This window comes from Dermacentor albipictus, unplaced genomic scaffold (genome assembly GCF_038994185.2).
Source record: "Dermacentor albipictus isolate Rhodes 1998 colony unplaced genomic scaffold, USDA_Dalb.pri_finalv2 scaffold_22, whole genome shotgun sequence".
Taxonomy (NCBI): domain Eukaryota; kingdom Metazoa; phylum Arthropoda; class Arachnida; order Ixodida; family Ixodidae; genus Dermacentor; species Dermacentor albipictus.
The window spans coordinates 4549064-4571506 of NW_027225576.1; the positions used below are offsets into that span (position 1 = coordinate 4549064).

The window sequence follows — 22443 nt, forward strand, 5'->3', positions numbered from 1 at the left end:
CAGGTCTGAGGCGAAAAACGGCACCATGTGGAAACCACACAAAAGCTGCTAAGTATTCAGCTCAAGTGTGGATCCGCGTTCGGGACCTGGGGCGGTCAGTCGCTCACGAAGGCCGAGCGCTGCAAGGGGACGGCGTGCGGCGGTCTCAGGTGGCTGAAATGTCCAGTGGCAAGCCGACGCATCCAACGCATCGGGGGAACAGCGCTTCTTTCCGAGCGGCGAAGAAGGAATCTCCCTAAAGTCTCCCCGGTTCCAAGAAAGGGGCCAGGCGCGAAGAGCAGCGAGAGCGGCCAAAGATGCCCTCTCCCCGCTACCCTCCGGGAGCGAGCACGTGATCAACGCTTGACAACTGTGTGGCCGCTCCGTAGATATCGGGATGCGCGTGCGATCCCCCCCCTCCTTAAAATCGCCCTTTAACAGCGAAGAGGCTGCCGTCACGTGAGGCTTTCCCGAGAGGGACACCACAATCTGCAGTAAAATTTGGCTGAACCGAGACTATACGGAAACCGCGGATGCGACAACCAGGCAGCCTAATGTAAACTCCAATACGTCATGTCGATAAATCCCGTCGAATTTAGTGTAGTGTGCCCAATAGTAGTATGACTTTGCCAATACGTCTATCCTTCAGCCGTGCGGCACGGCGTCTTTCCGGATGCACCCGTTACTTTTACCACAGGTTTATGTTCTGCTTCTGTGTCATCCGGTACATTATCATGTTTAAAACAAAAGACAATTATCCTTGCGGACATCGCACCTCCGTTTAGGTCCGCTGAGTGGCGATGTTATGCTCCCTGCAGTCTTGTCGTTCCTCCTCGTTAATTACGAGGGTCATGGACACGAATGGCCGTTCGAGGAATAACCGGACATTGGAGAAGTAGACGGCAACAGCAGCGCTGGTGGCGACATTCTCCTTGTTTCGTTGAACGACGACGTCAGAAACTTTTTGCGCAGCCTCGTGATCGCGTCGGAGAAAAAAGAAAGGCCACCGTGTGTTAGTGACTATTGCCGCGAGTGCCTACGCCGGTAGGTAATTAGAATATAGGCAGACATTGGAATAATAGTTTTGTGTGCACCGGTTAAAACACAATATCACGCCACCAACACCTCTGCCCATGCCTCAGCATTAAAACCTTCAGGTACAGCCGATGTACTTTAAAATGCCTTCTTGTAAGCTGCCCCATTGGCTTAAGTAGTCGCATGACGGAAAGGATAGCGACTACGCGCGAGTGACTCCCGTACTTTACGTTCCTGAAACAAAAATGCGTATTCACAGGCGGTTCAGCGCGAGACGTCAGAACAAACAACCCCGGTTTCGCGGCTTGGCGAGTCCTATGAAAGTGGCCGTGGAGCACAGTATGCAGGGTCCGTTTGGAATCAGGTGGCCGCGCCTTATCTCCCCCGCGCGACGTATCCATGAGAACCGTTTCTCGGTGTCGTTCAACCTATCCCGGTAGTGGACGTGCAGGTACTTCAGCTTCGGCATTCTCACGGCCAGTTGTTCCACGAGGTCCATCGCGATGTCATCGTATACAGGAGCTTCCGTTTGCAGGCACAAGTACTGGAGCCATGGGACGTGGGTCAGGTTATTCTGGAACGAAATATGGCGCGCCACATCGGTTTGGTTGCGCGACGCGCCTGGGAAGCAAACAGGAAACACTTCAGATCGGTCAGCACAAGGGGGGGGGGGGGGGGGTCGCTTGTCAAAAGCGCATGTAAAGAAAACATGTCCCTACGTTCTTATATCGCTTATATATTTGCAACCGCACTACCCACGTACCTTACTTTGGTGTCGTTGTGTAGAGGAACGAAGCCATCGCTAGATCATGCATGTGTCGCGTGAACAAATGGCGCCGTTGTCGCGGCACGCATGGGGCGATTGGAGCTAAGTATAGCCTCTCGCTCGGCGTTCAGAGAAGCATAGCTCGGCAGTACGTTTATCGATCGGAGCGGAAGTACGTGGTCGGGTTTGAGAGAGCTCACTGTCGTAGTAGGTATAGTCTATCGAGTTCAAACCGCTGCTCATCGGCAGTATAAGGGTTTAAAGTGCGCAAATTGTTGCTGAAATTTAACAATTGCCCGGCTATGGCGCCTCCTCGTTCAACACGTAAGGCTCAGAAATGGCGGGGAGAGACTCGGGCAGCAAGACAGAGGGATGCCCAACGCCTTTGAGCAACGTGCCCGCCTCCATAGGGAGCGGAAGCGCACGAGGTTGAGGCAAGCGCAGGAGCCCCGACCATGTATACGAATGCGGCGGGCTCGCGCGGCGCAGGGCAGTCTCGGGCGCCACCAGAAAGGGAGGGGGGGGGGGGGATCATTTTTGTATCCTAGGGACCAAATGCTCTCTGCAAAACAAACCGGTCGACTAGGAATAGGTAGCGAGCACAATTACAAATTAGACCGTAAGATCCCAACTAGCTGTGGCATAAGTTAAGCACGTAAGCTTTGTAATGCGTGGATAAATATAACATGTGTATTTGGTTATATCATACCTGTACACTATGGTGCCTTTACACCCTCTGCAGCACGTAGAAGATGTTTCACGAAACCCACTGCGGCAGCGTCTCTGGTATTGCCCCATTCGCGTCTTTTTTTTTGTAATAATTTAATATGCGGCTCATTTTACGTTGTATCCCATAAGCTTAGCTGGAAACGCGCTTAGAAGTTACCTCTGGAGAACACCAGACAGTTGTGGAGGAGCCAATAAGCGGAGAGTACATTGCTATAGTGCAACTTTACTCAAGTTCAATTACCTAGACACAGGATTGTGAAAAACATCACTGTATAATAGCGAGCTCCTCGCCAACCGCAATATGTAGTTTGCTGAATGCACTTTTGTTTTCTTTTTGCACGAGGTGATTTTAAGCTGGAGCAGAAATTTTCTGCTTTGTGCCCTCCCAAGGACTGGAATATTAGGTTCAAGTGGAAGTAATTAATCAGGTACCTTCCCTAAAGTTCATCATGATAAGAACACTACAACAGCAAGACCTCGCCGCCAGTATGCAAGCAACAACGATAAAGCAACTCACTACCAGTCTGGTGCCAAAAGGCAGTGTCTTGTGCCGGAGCACAAGGCAACGCAGATACGCGTTGAAGAGCAGCAAGTCTCCAATGTCTGCGAAGTCCTCGTGCGACAGACCGCGGCAGTTGTCCAGATGTAGTTCATCAACCTGCGTGTTCACTGGAATTAGTTTATGAACGAAATAACGAATCGAAATAAAGGTAAAAAAAGCGAATTGACAAGCGCAAGAATGAAGCACAAACTGGCGATCGAGTGTCATCGGGTCGCTCATAGGGAACTTGCACAAAGCCGACAACCCTGCGTTGCCGTCAGGTGACGCTCGTTTTCGGCCGCCATTGGGAAGTATAGAGACGGCCAGGTTCTGGAGAGCCGGTCGGAATACCCCAGTGCCTGCTGTGTGTTCCCTGCCGTTTCCCCCATACATGTAGCCATGTGTAGCCATACATGTAGCCGTACTTTTGCGTGCCACTATGCAAGCAGTGCGACTACGTGAGAAGTTCCAGCCGTAAGGTGTGTACATGTTAAGTGCACAATATTCAACGCAGCGTTAATTGCACCGACTTCACCTGTGAACTCAACCGCTTCGTGGCCGTGCTGATCGTTTGTCCCTATTCCATACCAAATGTAACAGTTAAGTATGGCTGCTTTGGTTCACCAGTAACACAATATTTAAAGGAATGTGTACAGAGCACAAGTGGCTAGTTGTCAGTTTTTCGCACTCGTACACACAAGTACATAAGTATACCAGTACGCAAGTGCACCAGCACGTAAGTACACCAGTACACAAGATAGCGCAGCATGCCGCGCTTCTTGGTCCCTCTTTTTCGTGTAGTTTGCTCTGATGAAATATTGAATGACTTAAGACTTGGCGAAGAAGTAGCTCCTGCATTAAAGCCTCACCCCGTCTACACTTTCGCTTTGTAGCAGTTAGCGACCCGTTCGTGGGTCCAGGCGCGCGCGTAGCATGCCAAGCATTTCGCTCATCCTGTTGCGGATAACCAAGTTTGCATTTACGGAACCACGCTATGTGGTCAACACCATAGCGATACGTCAGGCCGCCGACACCAGCACAGAAGAGATGGCGCTGCCGGCTTTAACGCTGCACGACGCCAGAGAACGGCCATAAATGACTTATCGCCGCAAAAGGAAAGTGGGCTTGCGTTAACTCTACTGACTGTATAGGATAACATATAGCACATATGAAAAAAAAGTGGACTGGTACACCTTGAAAAGTAAAAGCTATCAGCGTACCCTGCAGCAACAACGAGGGGAAACGCCAGTTCACATGTTGTGCGTATACGGCACCTTCAGCAAATAAACAGTGTGCTGTCATAAAATAGGTTTTTCTTCGTTTTTTTTTACAGATTAAGCTACTCAGTTTTGAAAAAGATGTTTAGTCCCGATACGAATCCAATATGAATAGTTACGAGCCTGAGTAAGCTAGGAACGATTGAGATGCCCTTTCGTTCACCTTTGATGTTGCCGTCTATCTTACTGTCTAAGATTTTGCGTCTGGTAATGTGCATTTTTATTAATAGAAGGACGCGACTACTCATGGCTTGTATGTAGGCGCAATCGCAGTGCGCTGCGCATGGAGTTTTGATAATAAACCGAGAACATATCCCGTGTCAACAATTCCTATGTTGCGGCAAATACAGAATCAAAAACTTGTTTACTGCAAATTTCGTTCCGAGCTCCTGCAGCGCAGCTGAGTATCCTTAACCGACTGCAGTTTAGTTGATGCGCAATACACCAACGCACAGGACACGTAATGAGGAGGGAAGATAACCGATGGTCATTAAGGGTTATGGACTGGATTCCAAGGGAAGCGAAGCGTAGCAGGGGGCGGCAGAAAGTTAGGTGGGCGGATGAGATTAAGAAGTTTGCAGAGACGACATGGCCGCAATTAGTACATGACCGGGGTTGTTGGACAAGTATGGGAGAGGCCTTTGCCTTGCAGTGGGCGTAACCAGGCTGACGATGATGACACCAACGCACTTCGGGCACACAATTTTGATTACTTCCATCGATTTTTTATCCGAATGACTATAGTTCGGTGACCGACAAGCTAATATTCGTATATAATGGCTAGCGTAACTGAGTCGGCAGACCTTGATTTAGATAAAGCTTCGACTGTTGTCGCTCTTTGTGCATCTCTAGGAACCACCGGTCTCTTGCATGGTCAGAAGAACGGACGATTGCCCAAGAGGCAGTAAAAACAACAGACATTTTTAATGACACTGGAAACAATATCCTATTGACAGATATTGCTCGCACATAACCACCTTCATGACGGATCACACTACTGAGGTAGTAAGCTAGCGCGCAGCGAATCCTGCTCGAGCGGTTCCGGCGTGGGACATATAGGTCATGTCAAAGCACGCCGAACGCCGCTGGTCCTATACGACGATGGACTGCAGTGCGTCCACAGTTCGCCGGCGTAGCCACGGTGTACGCAACGCTCGCGCGTTCGTCTGCGCGACGGTTGCGGGAAACTAATGTTGCCTTTAAAAAAAAATTATGGGGTTTTACGTGCCAAAACCACTTTCTGATTATGAGGCACGCCGTAGTGGGGGACTACGGAAATTTTGACCAACTGGGGTTCTTTAACGTGTACAGTCGCCCAAATCTTTAGCTGGTGTGCGGGAGCGACGACTTTTCCTTGCGTCAGCGCCGTTTGACGGGGCGAGGCTGGAAACAGTCTGAGGCTAAGCGCATGCGGACAAAGCGCGCTCAGCTGGGCCCATCGTCTACTAGGCTGTTTCCAGCCTCGCCGCGTCATACGGCGCTGACGCCCGGAAAAGTCGCCGCTCCCGCACACCAGCTAAAGATTTGGGCGACTGTACCTAAATCTAAGTACACGGGTGTTTTCGCATTTTGCCCTGTTAGATATGGCGCCGTTTCCTGAGGCTACTTCGAGTTCCCCCGGACCACATCGAATCGCAGCACATTCCAGAGGAACGGACGAGCCAACAAGTTTGTAAGCCGCGGCAGCTATTCTCTGCTTGACTCTTCCAGAAAGCGAGGGGATAGCACGGCATTGTTGGAAGTGAAGTGGGTGCCAAACCAAGACGGCGGTAATGCGCCGTGACTGCCAGACGTGCCCGGAAGGCCCAAGCGTATCTCTTCATCGCCTTTGAAGAAGACAATTGCTACCGCTGAGGGGCCGCAGCACCGGGATCAAGTGATCAAGAGAGGAGGACCAGGCGCTGACTCTCTTCGCCGGGTATGACGCCATCGCACGGGCGCCTGCCATTGGCGGAAAGTGGCGTCATCGGAGCGGACTCTCCTATTGGTCGAACATGACGTGACTTCCAGTGCTCGAAGGGTTTATAAGAAGCCTTCCAGAGAGACCTGAGCATGCTGGGACATTCCCTGATTCCCTGATTCACCTCTCTCGAACTTCTTGCCGCGGGCCGCAGCGTCCGAGTTGCTGCCGGCCCGTAATGACTGTACAACTGTTACTTGTCTCTCACTTCCCTGTATATAATGTAAAATAAATACTCCCAAGTTTCGTTTTCATCCCGAAGTCCCTCCCTCAACCCCTACATCTGGTTGGCAGCGGTAGGATCGTCTCCGAATGCATCAGCTGGTGGCAGCGCTACAGATCAACCTTCGTCGAGAGAGATCCTAAGGAACCGGGAAGAGCGAAGAAGAGAGAGCCTTCGTCGAAAGAGGTCCGAAGAAACTGGGAGTAGCGAAGAAGGAGCGAGAATTCGACCCAGGGAGTCCTGAGGAACCGGGAACAGCGGACGAATGAACCGGATGGCAGGGTGCTGCAACCGTAAGTGAGCGCGTGGTTTTTTTTCCTCATGATTCGCCAGACTCAAATGTTGTGTGTTCATTTTGATAGTTCTGGGAATCGGGAGTTCGATGCATTGTGTGTTTGCACAAATTAATTAAGGAAAACAGTTTTAACCACCTGTCGGGGCAGCTGCCATGGATCTTAGAAGGTTGACGAGGTTAGACTTGTTCGTGTGCGACGATTTGGGAGTTGAAGCGGACGAACGGATGAAAACGCCAGCTATCATAAAGGCGATTAACGATAGTGGCAATGATGGCAAAAGCATTGAGCTTGCTTGGGAGGTGATACAGGAGCCACGGGAGCGTGAGCGTCGTGTACGTTTGCGGGAGCGTCGTGAACTTAGGAGTGAGCGTAAGCGTGAAAAATGCGAGAATCAACGGAAGCAGGAGCTTCAAGAACTTACTCTTAGGTGTGAGCGTCACGAACGTGAGAATGAACACGAACGGGAGTATCAGGAACGTAAGCTTGAGCGTGAGCAAAAGTATGAGAGAGAGAAGGCAGCACTGATCAAAGAGATACAGTATTGTGATCAGTTATTGGCACAGAGACAACGGCTGTCTGAGAATTCTGTAGGTAGTACAGAGCGAAAGAATGAGGAAGTGTCTAGCGGACTTTCGCCAAAAGCCGACGAGAAGAGTAGTGCCTGTGAGATTGGCTGCCGATTCATAAGTGAAGGGAAAAGGCTAGCTGCTAACGATGCCTTAGTGGCAACAGAGGCCGTTAAAGGCCGCAAGGAGAGCGACGAGGTGCTGTGCCAACAGATGACTGTGGAGACAGCTAGGCCAGCTGCGAACAAATTGGCACAGTTACCGCGTGTGTGCGTCGCTGGTAATGTTAACGAGGTTGCTAGCGAAGAAAAGGGTACTGTTGACGCGACAGACGCGAGCACCCATGTAGAGCCAGATGTGCGTGCAGAAGTGAAGTGCGAGCTGAGCGATGCAGTTGAGGGTAATTCTCAGGATTGCGAGCTGCGTAGCTCAAGAGAATACAACTGCATTGTTCAGGGATCGGTGCGGCTCTCCGCCAGTCTAGATAGCCTAGATAGGGATGGTTCAGTTATTAATCATTCGGACTGTGCGCGTGAGACAGCGATCGATACCGACGGGCTGTGTGCCGATGCACAGCGTGAGCTGGGCAATGTAGTAGAGGGCAGTTCGCAAGAGTGCGAGTTGTCTAACTCGAGTAAAGCCTGCTGCATTGTGCCAGAGTCGGTTGAGCTGTCCGCCAGTCGAGGCAGAGAGAATGTTGATTTAAATGAAAATCAATTAGACTGTGCGGGTAAGAGACCGATCCGGGCCGACGAAACGTGTACCGGCCAGCACGAGGCACGAGAAGGCGACATGAAAGTGAGTGCAAAGAGAAAGCGCAGTAAAAAGAAGCGCGGTAAAGACCGAAAGACGGTAACTTATGTAGCGCCGCCAAAGATGGCGAGAAACCCAAATGGGCAGGGCGCGAGGAAAAGAAAGGTGCGGTCGTCACTGACGATGTTGACGCATCCTAAACGTTCGAGCCACAGGTCCAAGGGGGACCGCGAAGCATGTTCTGCACGGACGCGGACAAAGGGCACGAGGCTGTTAAACTCCTCGTCGTTCCGTAGTTCTTTTCATAGCTCAGCGTGCAGTTCGCAGAAACGCAAGGTGGCAAGACGAGACCAGGTGGGGAGTAGCGACGCAGTCAGTCGAGTTTGTGAGGAAAGCGGGGCGCTAGGACGCAAATTGGCAGGAGACCGTAACGTCTTGGGGGAGCTGATAGTGAATTAGCCCTTTTGTTGTCTATCGGCTGCCAGAGTAGCTTTGAGACCGCGCCCACACCGAGTACGGCTCAAAGTATGAGTCAGTCAAAAACGTTTGAAACGGGAGGCCAAGAGCCCTTCCGTAGAAATGAAGTGTGTTGTTTTTATTTTTGAGCATCGGAAAATTTCGCGATTTGAGACTAGGTTTTCTTTCAATATGTAAAGGTATGAGCTTTGTTTGTGTTTTCGTTTGAGAAGCTCGAGATTTGAAAGATGCGTTTTAAGTAAACATGTAGTCTCGCGAGATGCTCATTAATAAGTAGATAGGCTTTTTTTGTGTGTGTGAGTAACCTGAGGGTCAAGGTTATTGTTGAAAGGCCTATCGTAACGCGCGTGTGTGTTATTTAACCTTCTTTAAGTGTTTTTGAATTTTTTAAGGTTAACCGCGTAGTTTTCAGTGAGTGCATGAGTTGCACTGAGAGGCGTTCTTAGTTCCATTAGCGCGTGTCCTGTGTGGACGGAAGGAAGCAGATTTATGACTGGGTTGCTCGTGTGTGTTGAGGGCAGCCGTATTCTGACTTCTTTAGTGAGCGTGCCTGGAACTAGTTATTAGAAGACGCATTATTTTAAGGGTCCTGCGGTGTGTGTAAATCCCGCAAGTTGAATTGTTCATTTGAGTCACGTGTCCTGTAGGACTTTCAGGGAAGAAAACGTGAGTAAGCGTAAATGAAAAGTTTGCCTACAACGCAAGTACGCGTTTTGTTTAGTGACCACAATGCTAGCGCGCTTGTGATTACGTGCTTGTGAGGTTGACCAGATTGTTCAGTGGCACCAATAAGTGCGATAAGTACGCCACTGCGATAGATTGGAAACATGCTGTTCGGGTAGTTAGGCCACTTAAGTTATGTTCGGCTGTTTTCATTTGTTGTTTGCATCGTCGACGACCCTTTTGTTTCGCAACAACAATAGTACTCTGGTCTTGTCGGCAATCGAGGAGAAATGGATAGCTGTTTGGAAGGGTGGTTGGAACTGTTTTGTAAAAATTGGAGAAATAAAAGATCAGGGTTCATTTTGACGCAGTAATAGCCTGGCGAGTCAGGGGTGAAGAGCCTGCGCTTACACGTGGTGCAGCGCTGTGTTGTTTGGTTTGTTTGACGTATGTTCTCCAGGGCCCAGGATCCCGAAGGTTGTGAAACGAGGCTCGACCCCAGTACCCTGCAGCTTCTTTCAGCGTTCCTCATGGCCAGCGAATTGAGTTCACCGGCCATTCAGAACAACCGGGGCGAGGACGAGCTGTTAGATATGGCGCCGTTTCCTGAGGCTACTTCGAGTTCCCCCGGACCACATCGAATCGCAGCACATTCCAGAGGAGCGGACGAGCCAACAAGTTTGTAAGCCGCGGCAGCTATTCTCTGCTTGACTCTTCCAGAAAGCGAGGGGATAGCACGGCATTGTTGGAAGTGAAGTGGGTGCCAAACCAAGACGGCCGTAATGCGCCGTGACTGCCAGACGTGCCGGGAAGGCCCAAGCGTGCCTCTTCATCGCCTTTGAAGAAGACAATTGCTACCGCTGAGGGGCCGCAGCAGCGGGATCAAGTGATCAAGAGAGGAGGACCAGGCGCCGACTCTCTTCGCCGGGTATGACACCATCGCACGGGCGCCTACCATTGGCTGAAAGTGGCGTCATCGGAGCGGACTCTCCCATTGGTCAAACATGACGTGACTTCCAGTGCTCGAAGGGTTTATAAGAAGCCTTCCGAGAGAGACCAGAGCATTCCCTGACTCCCTTGATTCACCTCTCTCGAACTTCTTGCCGCGGGCCGCAGCGTCCGAGTTGCTGCCGGCCCGTAATGACTGTACAACTGTTACTTGTCTCTCACCTCCCTGTATATAATGTAAAATAAATACTCCCAAGTTTGGTTTTCATCCCGAAGTCCGTCCCTCAACCCCTACAGCCCCCATCGAAATGCGGCCGCCGTGGCCGGGATTCGATCCCGCGACCTCGTGATCAGCAGCCTAACACCAACCTTTTGGTCCTAGTTCATTAATCAGCCTAACGGCAACCTCGTCTAGCCCTGTGGCTCTGCGCTTAGGAATTTTCTCTTCGGCTTTCTTCCAGTTGAATTTTGTCAGCACCAGTTCCTTTTTCATTTGGTTCTCTTTCATGCTCTTTTTTTTCTTCAAATACAACCTCGTCACTGCCTTGGAAAGATTCGGCTGTTATTTTTCGGATGTAATTTAATGACACGTACTTCCCTTTCCAGTTTGTTTCCATCTTCGTCTAGGATATGTTGTTGTGTTGTTGACTTCCCACCTTGGGCTGCACTGGCGCCGTCTACCGACGCTTGGTTCTAGACAGCTTGCATCTGAACATGCGCCGTCACACTGATGAAACTGCCCTAATATTTTTCGTCTTGCGAATTAAAGGCTTAAACAGCTGGGATTCTGCGATCGCCTGCGAAGGCGACGCAGGGCTCACAGAAAAAGAAATTCAGCAGGAGCGGACACTCGACGAAAAGAGGCTACAGGAAATAAGTCACGCTAGTATTCACATCAGCCGTTAGTATCAGACGTGAGCATCGGAAAAAAAAGTATGTGAAATGAACTGATTGTTTCAGTTCTTGTCCTTTCCGGTTAAAACACAGTTTCGCGTATAAAGGAACCTACACTTGGCCAATTATTTTTCTTGCGTTATCTAGCGACAAGCCAATAAGACGTAGATACCTGCGCCATGCGCCAGATACGCCACCGAAGCGAGCGAGGCCGGCTGCGCATGCATGTGAAGGTTCGGCGTCACGTTTTTTTGTTTTTTTTTATGCAGCTCTGGTCTCTTGGGCTCCCGGCATATTTTTGCGTTCCTGCTGCACTTCGACACATCGGTCCTGCTATATTGGACTCTGGCAAGGCGAGAAATTCTGTTTGACAGTCTGCGCTGCATTTCAAGCAGTTTAGACTTAGGGCGTGGCCCCGGTCGTTGTGATGCAGTCAGCGGAAAACAGCCCGGCCGCTGTGGAAAGTTAGTTTGGCGCGTACTGCATAGTGCTGCGACATGTTTGCGACGCTTTCTATGGGCTACAACGTTACTGTAACTTATTTCGCCGCTTTTCGGGGTACTTCTTTGGGCACGCTGACCGCAGCGGGTGTTGTGACGCAGCTAGCAAAATACAGCTCGGCCGTTGTGGCGCAGTTCGGCACGTACTGAATTTTACTAGGACATGTTTGACTCTTTAAACGCGCCCCCTCCCCCAACAACAACATGTATACCCTCTTTCGGTACTCGCGCGCGCAGAAAACGCGACGAGCGATTGCCAAGGTTGCATGCTCCTGCAGAACGCGCAAAAGATAACGCCGAGGAGCTTGTAATTCAAAAATTTAAGGAGTCCATTCCACCCCGCGAAAAGGGTTGACCAGTGAAGCTGTTACAAAAAATTAAATTATGGGGTTTTACGTGCCAAAACCACTTTCTGATTATGAGGCGCGCCGTAGTGGAGGACTCCGGAAATTTCGACCACCCGGGGTTCTTTAACGTGCACCTAAATCTAAGTACGCGGGTGTTTTCGCATTTCGCCCCCATAGAAATGCGGCAGCCGTGGCCGGGACTCGATCACGCGAACTCGTGCTCAGCAGCCCCACCAGTGAATCTGTTACTGTGATATAAATTATGTTGGTATGTAACTATACATATAATTACGTATGCGAAATACAAAGAAATACCATACGCACACTACGTCGCACACTACGTCATGGATACACAGAGCTACTTCGGAAGAGCTTTTACGACGCCGCTCTCAAGACGCAGATGTCGACGCATCTGCGACGGAACGCCGTTTAGGCGCATTATAGATACTTTTCAGTTGTAAAACTCCGCCTAGGAGCGGCGCGAGAAGGTGACCCTCTGCCGTCTCCTCTCGCGACGTGGCGCTGCCGCCATGGTTGGCCCGGTTGGCTGCGGAAGCTTCCCAAAGCAGCAGCGCGCCGCCGACTCAATGCCACAATTTTTTTTTGTTTGCTGCAATTCGTGGCGCTAAATATTCAAAGAATAGCCTTCTTACATTGTGCACTCTGTAAAAAGCAGCTGATAGGCGAATGAAGAGGACAGTGAGGCTTTTCGTTAGTGGCACGTTTTATGTACACATGAAAAAAAGAATAGGACCAGTACAACGCCGGATTGATGAATCTAAGCGCTTTGCATCGATATTCACAAAAGACGCGCTTTCTTGGTTGCTACAGCTACCTTGGGACTGCTTTAATTCTAGTTGACAGTTTGTATCCCTGGAGTAAAACTGCATCCGCATAACAATGAAGAAATTCAGTACTTCGCACGTGAACGCGAACATATGCGCTGCACAACCAAGAAGAGGGAAGCATGCACCCCTCTAGATAATCTAAAACCTTCCAAAATATCTCTCCGCAAAGGCCTGCCTCATCCAGGGAAGCCGACACACTTTTGTTAGCAGTCTTCATAAAGCCCAGCATCTTTGGCATCGGGTGCTTTAAGGAACCTTGCTTGAGACTTCTGCACTCAAGTAACTGTCGCAGCCAACTGCTGGGATTTCAAAGCTTATGTCCGTTATGCATAGATCACATGGGGCACCCTTTGTGACTTTACGAACAACATATCCACACAGATAATAAACAACATTGTCCCCTATGTTCATTGCTCATTGCTATGCTCATTGCAAGCACATTCTGGTGAGCTGTTTCCCTCCAGGCAACTTATCAATGTCGCCTCAATGGCATTGCGAAGACTACTCTTTTTACTTGCAGGCTTCTCTCGTCTGCTTGAATGTGTCGTTGATGCCGACGAGCACAGGTCCTGGCACACCGTCCACACTACCACGTAGCGCTGTTTTAACAGGTGTATACAGGCTTAGAAGGCGGAATATCTGCGTGAAGTTGGTTATAGTAGGATGGGACTCATCTCAACCGAAGGAATGCACTAGTCTGATGTATTGCTGAAAAAAACATGAGAGGGAATTTCCTAGCAAACAGTGCAATGTGAATGTAGTCACAACAAATGTGAACAGTGCGCCTTACCTCCAGTGGATCTTCATGTAACTTGGCTGTCGAAACATAGAGCGCACCTGGACGCGGCAGATCATCGACAATGTCTAAAGTCGACATCAGAGTTACTCGCAGCGACTTTGTCGTTTGTTGTGATGCAAAAAGCTTCAGGTTCTTTTGAATTGCATTCTGTTCTGTCAAGTTCAGCAGTTCCAAAAAATCTTTGATGACCTGACATGATTAGTGTAACAATTTTATATCCCTTAGGAAATGCGCGCGAAGTTCAAAGGCGGTGGTCTGGTACACTATTTTGACGTAGAATGCTCGCAAATATTTATTAACACAAAAAAAAAACAGGAGTGAGAACAGACAAAGTGATAGGAAGAGCGCTGAACCCTCCCTAGCTATCACTTTGTCTCTTTCTCGTGTTTTTTCTTGTTTCATTGCCGTTTCATTGTTCCATTGCAGGTATGTTTGCTCACAAGGCGAGAGGCATTTTCCTGGCACACAAATAAGAAACACGAGCAAAACGTGGCACGCTTCTGCACGCATCGGCGTCTCTGTCCACCCGCACAAACGTTGTTCGCACCACCCGCCTTCGGGCCGACATAGGGTGCCTCGATGCCTGCCCGCCGCGCCGCCGTTCAGGGTGGTGACAGCCTTTGTACTGCTCCGCGCCGCCGTTCGGCAGACGCGCCGCCATATTGGTTCGACGTTGCTGCCCGCTGCTCGTGTCTCCCGTGCGGTCGACGAGTTGGTGAGGCGGCATTTTCGTGCTCTCGTGAGCAACCGACATTGAAAACATTTTCGCACACGCTCTTGCAGTGTAACAGTATTCTTATCGTCCAAAAACAAGAAAGGGGCTGGCAGATGGAATGGCACACTGTGGTATAAAATTTTTTAAACAGGGTTGAAGTACCTCAGACAGGCTGGCCAACGTTTCGATAGGTGGACCTATCTTCGTCAAAGGCGGCCTCGTCATCCTCGGCGTGTTAGTTTTAAAGGGTTAGTGCAGTGACGTCACGTGCGGGTGTTGTCGCTGGCGGCTGGTTTTAAAGAGAGAGATTACAAGAGGGAACAGGCGCTGTCGTCCGACGTCTGTGAGCCTCATTCTCAAGACGAAGGGACAAGAGCGTGAGAGTGGGCACGCGGAGAGGAAAGAAAAGAAAGAGAAGCAGAAAAAAGGGGGAAAAGGAAAAAAAGGAGCGGGGAGCCAGGGCCGTACCAAGACACAACAAAGGGGGGGGGGGTGAAAGAAAAAGAAAGAGAAAAATGAAATCTTTAAGCAATACGGGGGCTTGGGAGCGTGTTGGGGATGCGGAAGGTTAGGAGGTAATCCGGGGGAGTCGTTGGCGGCATGTTTTTGAGGCATTAGAACGGCCGGTCAAGCAATAGGTCGAGTAATTTTGAAATAGTTAAGGTGGCGACGGGGAGTCTGCGGTGCAATGTGTGGGGTGATTGAAAGGCAGCGGCATGGTCTTTCAAGGGGCACTGCCCCACGCGCTTAACGTAGGTGTCGTTACGGCGGCATCCAGAAGGCGATACTCTGGGTTGAGGCGCCGAAAAAGGCATATTGACTTCGGAATGTGTTGTCGAGGGGGTTTCAAAAAAAAAGGACTAAAAAAGGGGGGCAGGGGGAAGGGGGGGGCGAAATCGGTATAGCAAACAGGAGGGTGACGCGTGCAGAGGCGGGCACGGGCACGTGTACATGGAAGGAGGGGATCGTACACTTGGTATAGACGTAAAATCCTGAAAGAGTACATTAAATTGAGTAGTAGGCAGGAAATTTTTTTTTCTTTTTTTTTCTTTTCCCTCCTCCCTCCCCTTTTTTCCTCCGAAATGAAAGAGTAGGTGAGGTTAAGAATTAAAGTTGGCTGGTGGCCTAATGTGTTTTGTGTATTGGTTGATGATATGAGAGTTTCAGATTTAAGTTACAGCTTTTAAAGATTCTAAGTTGCCGCGTGCCAAATTAATTCCTGTCGGGTGTAGGCAATTAAACTTGTGTATGAGGTATGATTCCGTGTACTTCCTTTCGCGAGGGGAACGGAAATTTGTTTGTAGTATATAGAGCCTTGCTTTGTCAAACATATGTCCATGTTCATTAAAGTGGCTGGCTACTGCTTTGTGTAAATTGTGTTTTGTGTCCGCGCGGTGACCATTGAGTCTTGTATTGATTTGTTGTCCGGTCTCACCTATGTATTGTTTGCTACAAGCGGCGCATTCTAGACAGTAGACTACATTGCTTGATGTGCAGGTGAAAGCCGAAGTTACCTTGTGTGTGTAATTCGACGCTGTACTTTTTACTGTAGTAGTGGATTGAATGTGTTTGCATGTAGAGCACCTGGGGCGACCACAGGGATTGGTTCCCAACTTCTTTTTCTGTAGTTTGGCGTGCACAAGAACATCTTTAAAATTAGTGTTGCGTCTGTGTTACGGCTGGGACTCTGTGATATAAGGCCGTGAACTGCTGTTAAACGCAGCAAACGAAACATGTGCTTCAAAGTTTCGAGGGAGCCTACCAACACGTGAACAGATAAGCGTTGTGTAATTTCTCAAACGGTTTTGTCAAAAAATTTTCCACCGTCCAAACGAAATAATATTGCGACAGTGAAAACTCAATTAACATTCCGACTCGCCAATCGCCTCTCCTTGTAACACCGCAGCGCTCTGCCAACATGACTACTGTGCTTTTTTACAACAGAATATGAGCTCTGTATTTCAGCCCGAAAGCATAATTCCACACATGCCAGAAATTTTCAGCTTCCGATGCGATTGGTGAGAATCCTGCCCTCTGCAACGATAGCTCGGCGGGCGCGCGAGGCGCTTCTTCAAACCAATATGGCGGCGCCGCGGGGCTGTCACCACCCTGAACGGCGGCGCGGCGGGCAGGCATCGAGGCACCCTAGGCCGACAGTGTCGCGCGCGCCACCCCGCGGGCGCGACAGAAAGGGGCCAGGTGCCGCGGCGGAGTTTGACAACTGAAAGTAATCTAGTAACGTTGGTTTAGGCGCAGGCGGCCGTTGAACAGAGCCTCGACGCGAGCGACGACATGCGTTGACCGGGGCGCAGTGCAAAGGAGTACAAAACAAAAGACGTTTGTAATTTGCGATCGAGCATACTTCCCAGTTAATTGGCTGCATGAAACATCGAAGGACTAGTTTTATTCTAGTGCACAAACATGCGCTGTCCGTCTCCCTCCCGTAGAAGCCGATGTATTGATAGCAGACGGGAATTCTACAATATTTACAACTTCACTCTGCACTACATAATTGTGAAAAGTAAATGAAACTCCGCGTAACGTTATAGTCGTCTTCGCGGCTAAATGTCATGTAATTTGTTTCGCGATAGGTTCGATAAAAACAAGAGTTGCAGCCGTTTCTGTAACCATACTCCCTCCGTAGATGCCCACATATTCACAGCAGACGGGAATTCTGTAACATTTACAACTTCACTGTGAGCGAACTAGTTATGACAAGTAAAAGAAATTCGGCGTAATGAGAGTCGTCTTAGCGGCAAATTTCAGTACTATTTTTATTTTTCAAGAAACCTACACTAGACTGAGAACTACAGAGCGTTCGCGAGAAAGTTGGTTTTGACGCAAGCCGTTTTCTTTTCGCCGACACGATTTTTTTGGAGGGTACCCATAGACAGCTTCGCTGCGAAATTCCATCTTGTGAACCACTGAAAACAGGCTTTGCACCCACGCATTTGTCTTGAGTACGAGTAGAAGGCATTCTGCGAGCGTCTAGCATGGTATGGCTGGAAGCATGCGTTGTGCCCACCTCTGTGTACGCGGCATGCCATTGTGTCGGCCGAGGCCAAGTTGTGTCGAAAACGTGCAGTCGCCCTTGTATTTGTTGTCCCGAGTAGGAAATAAGGCCTGGTAATGGGGAATACTTCAAAATGGGTTGTTTTCATCAAATTTTAGGCATAGGATGAGTCGGGCATTTTCTACACGATGTTTGTAAACGCGAATTGCCTTTGTTCGTAATGTCGCCCATTCACCAATTTTGCACATTACGCCTCTACACGCAGTTCAGCTATAACGTCTAAATACCAAAATGACATGCTTGTCATTCACTTTTTTCGGTTGATGCCGTCTGGTGGAGCTTCGCACGTGCACTACTGCTGCTTACCTGGTACCACAACATTGTATGAACGTACAATAAGCCCGGAACGAGCACTTATGTAGAGCAAAATAAACATTTCCTCGTTTCACAAGACGTGTTCCGTCTACTTTATGAAATTTCACGTTGCACAAATTCGATGGGTTCCTTTAAAGATGGCTCGCAGTCATGATTGATGTACTAAAAAAAACTCGCAGCGTCGCTCGAAAGGGGAGCCGTCGGCCCCCCTAGACTGTGCCCCACAAAGCAGATCTATTTCAAGATAAAGGCCGCGTGACGCGCGCGGCTGCCGAAGTACAACCACCCCCAGTCGCCCCGGTTCCTTGTGCGCGACGGAAGACGACGTGCTTCCTCCCCGCTTTCCTCCCTATCGCACGCGAGATTGAGCCGCGAACGTCGGCTCACCCTCTCACAATTTCACTCGCACATGCAGGATTCGGCGCGCGGCGACGGTGTTATCGTCCTTGGACTTTATACGGAACATCACGCTGATGGCAGAAATGACGCTGGAGTGTCTGCATAATTGCTGTCGCCATTAGAAAAATGATTCCGCACCAAGACAATGCGCGGTTGTCCAGTAGAAGTAGTAAACAAACGTCGCGCCGATCAGCGCAGCCGGCGTAACGCGTACCAGCTAGCGTTCAAAACGTGTGCGCCCGAAACCGAAAATGTGGTTCATGTTTTCACATCAGCCGCTTGGTGCGCTCCAGTCAGTTGAGTTGCTGGACTCTATAGTATCGGCTGTGGTTGTGTTGTGTGTTACACCGCCTGTCGTCTCGAGGAGCACGCGGTGGCCTATTCTACAGTTCAGGAAATGCCGGCAGGCGTCTTGAGAATCAGTTAGAATTGGGCATGTAGGAATAGCTGGCAATGGAGAGGCGGACAGTGTAGCTCGACGGTTTGCAATCCGACCACCCGAAGAATCCACACTCCAAAGTATATCGTCTGTTCCAAATGAATAACTCGGCTTTATTGGCACACTACAGGGGAGCCAGGATACGACATCCTCCCTCACATAAATACTCACGAGGGCGGAGGCCACTGACTGGAGACAGCTCCTGACAGCAACTTTCCCCAGCTTAAACCTACTGAGTAAAATGTATCCCACCATATACGCAGCTAAATGGCCGGGGTGCGATCAAAAGCCCACCTTGTATCACACCACATGCGAATGCGAACTTATAACAGCAGTCCCCAAACCATAAATCCAATTGAGGAGCAGTGGGAGACACTGCTAGCCAGTGACCGCTGCGAGCACCAAATTGATCTCGTGCAGCAAGCACGCAGGGCAGCTGAGGCTGTTGGAGCCCTGAACAAAGTGCCCCACCAATGCTAAACCCAGTCAAGAGCGTCCAAGGAGACCCTGACGGACTACAACAAAAGATCCTGCAGAGACCAATAATTTCTTTTATGATGATAATGGGCTCTATGGGAATGCCCGCTCTGATTGAATGTATTTCTTATATGCAGGGCCGCTGAGCAAAGTACATACAGATAGCGCGTATCGGAGCGCGCTCCCCTGAGGGTTTAGCTACGGGTTATCTTCGCTTTTACTCCTCGATCCTGCAGAGCCTTTACCAGCGATCGCAGGCTGTTCAAGCTGTTGAAGCCTCACTAACCGGTAAGGCGAAAAGGAATAATGCAGTGCCATATCACAGTGGCTGCGCATGCTCAGATGTAAGCTGTCTCGAACTAGAAGTCATCGGTATAGACGGTGCCTGTGCAACCCAAAGCACGGTGTTCGAGCGCTCTAGGCAAGTCTGTTGACGATTGTGCATGCAAACCATTGAAGAGTGTTAAGAGCCCTGCTATTTACGTCCTGTTCTCCAGGCGGTGATTTGTGTGCGAACGAACTGAAAGTGTTATTGCCGCATTCAGCGCCATCACGCGCTCGCGCTGACCGTCTGCGACATCCCTTACCGCCCCCTGCTCTCCCTTGCCAGCGCGTTGTCGCTCAGAGGCGTGAAATGTCCGCAACCTCTCCTCGCAGCGCTGCCGCTGTTTAGAATGCCGCCAGGAGCGGTATTTTCTAATGTTCCATTTCATTTTCCATTCTTTTCACGCTTCGTCACTACAAGTTGGACATGACTCGCACCCAGCCATTATTGATGGGATCGGTAATTCAGGGCAGAACGTGTTAGGAAAAATTGATAACGAAATCAAACGTTACAAATTGCGAACCCCGACAGCAATACTCTCGCGTGCCACGATCAGCGCAGGGGAGTAGAGCGTAAGGTCCGTAACGGACCTTGCGATTTGCAAGTTTACTTGGGCTTGGGCCAGACAGCAATGGGCTCAAAATGGTAGTAAGAGCAAACAAAGAAAACGCTACCTTGCAGTGCTCGAGGAAGCGCAGAGACACCAAGTTGGACAAACCGCTCAGCGTCAGTCGGCGAAGCCTGCGACGATACTTTGGAAAGCCGTGGTGCAGCTCGGCCACATCAATGGGGTCAAGCCGGCACTCGAGCTGGCACACGGCGCATACGGCGAACTTGTCTTCCCGCCGTTCCACGCGCACGTCCAGCTGTACGAGCTCCCGGCAGGCGCGGGCCAGTGTATGCACCGCCTTGGGGTGGTGCAACCCGCATGGCGCCGTCGAGAGCGCCTGCAGGAACCGGAGTTCTGCGTATCCGAGCAGTTGCGTCAGGTCGAAGTCCCATCCGAAGTGAAACGAGCTCACGTTCAGCTCGACGAGGTGTTTGAGGACGAGGAAGAGCTCGCAGAGACTACTGAGATACACATTGTGAGCCATTGGGAGATGCTCGGCGGAGAACGGTTGCTCCGTAAGGAGGACGAGAAAGAGACAGCGCACGCTGGTCCAGACGTGTCTTTGAACGGCGGCGCTTATTCTGTCCAATAGGAGATCCGCATCGCAACTGAAGACCACGGAAAGCTGTGACGAAAGCTCCTGACGCGTTGTCTCGAGCACAAGGTCGCGTAGCCAAACGCAGCTGCAGGAATCCAAGAAATCCCAGTAACTGACATTGGCGCAGGCGAGTGCACGTGTGCTGAAGTGCGTCATGTTGAGTGACGCTAGCTCAACTGTCGGCGGAATGTCGGAGGAGAACGTGAATTTCTCTAGCTGGTAACTCGAGGCCAGGACTTTACTCACCTGCACAACACAAGTACAGAAGCTTCCGCTGGCTACGTGCACGTGAAGCTCCGTCACAGTAGGGCAGAAGTGCAGCAGCCACCCGAGGAGCTCAGCGTGCCTTTCGCTGCCCACTTCAGCGTATACGCGACGCAGGCTGCGCACCAGGGTTAGTGGCCGCCGCCGGTAGGATTCAGATACTGTCTTGATTTCGTTATCAACCTCGCAACCCGGGATCGCGACCGAGAACTCCAGCTCCTCGAGCTGCACAAGCCGTTCCTGTAGCAGCGACAGCAGGGTAGTCGCCGGTATCGCGCAGCCGAGGCAGCGCAGGGACCGCAATCTTGAAAAGGACCCTATGTACTTAAGCAGCACGTTCACATCAGCCACTATGCAGTTCGTGACGTCTAGCTGTTGCACTTCTGTCGCCGCGCCGATGTGTACCAGTAGCTTACGAAGGTACCATGACTTGCTGTTGGCGGGAAGGCGCACGATCATGGTGGCGGTCTACTACAACGCGTCGCTCTTGGCCGTAGAGCAGACAGGGGTACGCCTTGTTAGCGGGCAGTGAACGACTGTATGTCTTAGTGCGGAATGCGTTCAATACTCCTGACAGCTATGATGCCACGTATACAGTCACAAGCCTTGCGACCGTGTTCACAGCAGCTCATGCGCGCCGCTCGGTATTCGGCAGAGCACTCTGGGGAGGGTCGGCGCATTCTATAGCAGCGCGTAACTTTAACGGATGCACTCGCTGATCACACACGCGTCGCACGGTTTCATGACGGACAAGTAGTCACGGCGCATGAGACCACATGTGTCGTCATTTCCAGAAGCCGGGTGGGCGGCAGTGACGGTAGCAAACGACGCGCGAGCGCGATTACGGGGTTGCGTCCGGTAAACCTACAAAATATAGCACTATATATAGGGAACCGGCGCTGACCAGGAGGTGCTACGGCAGTTTAAACGTGTAAGTAAAGTATGCTGACACCGTTCGGTAGGGAAGCCACGAAAATCGCATGACATATTTAACAATAACACCTTATCACTGTTTCAATAACACGCCTTTATCAATGTTTGCTGAGCCCGATGCGCCCAGCGAAGTTCTGTCCATGGCCATGCGGGTTGCGAGGAGCGCATGCGCTGCTATACGCTCTACCACCTCGGTGGCCAGACAGATCAGAAGCTGGACGCACGTGCTTCAAAATTAGCGGTCAATGTGCTGATGCAAAATCGATGAGTGTGTTACTGTGAACTGTGTCCACCGCTCACTAAGCTTCGTGTTACGGCGCTGCTGTCGGCGCGCAAAATTTGAGTCCTGGTTGCCCAAAGTGCGCCAGCACTCGCCAGAGTGCGTTGCCTGTATTGAGAGGTACGTGTTCACGGTCATCAACCGATACAGCTTCAAATCGCATATTGTTGTGCAGAGCTATATCGATAGCGCCATCCCCACGTGTGTCCGCAGAAGCTGAAATGACTTGGATATTGCCAGTTATGCTACGCTACTAAAGAAGATAAAAGAAGATATTGACTAAAGAAGATATTGATAGCACACAGAGGCGCTGACCAACGATAGCACAATGGCGCTGACCAGAACGCCTTTGATAACAACTACTACATTGTCCAACGCAATTAGACAGGCGCGCTGAAAATGTGACATCGTCTC

General features: G+C 50.4%; 1 protein-coding gene across 1 annotated transcript; it reads right to left on the minus strand.

Annotated features, from left to right (window-relative positions):
- Nucleotides 1–205: 205 nt before the first annotated feature.
- Nucleotides 206–21796, minus strand: LOC139052380 (uncharacterized). The gene is made up of 3 exons (XM_070529479.1): nt 20019–21796; nt 3027–3167; nt 206–1588 (listed from the first exon to the last, which is right to left on the minus strand). The coding sequence occupies exons 1-3, from the start codon at nt 21273–21275 to the stop codon at nt 1292–1294; spliced, it is 1695 nt and encodes a 564-aa protein (XP_070385580.1). The 5' UTR covers nt 21276–21796; the 3' UTR covers nt 206–1291.
- Between the last annotated feature and the right edge of the window lie 647 nt (nt 21797–22443).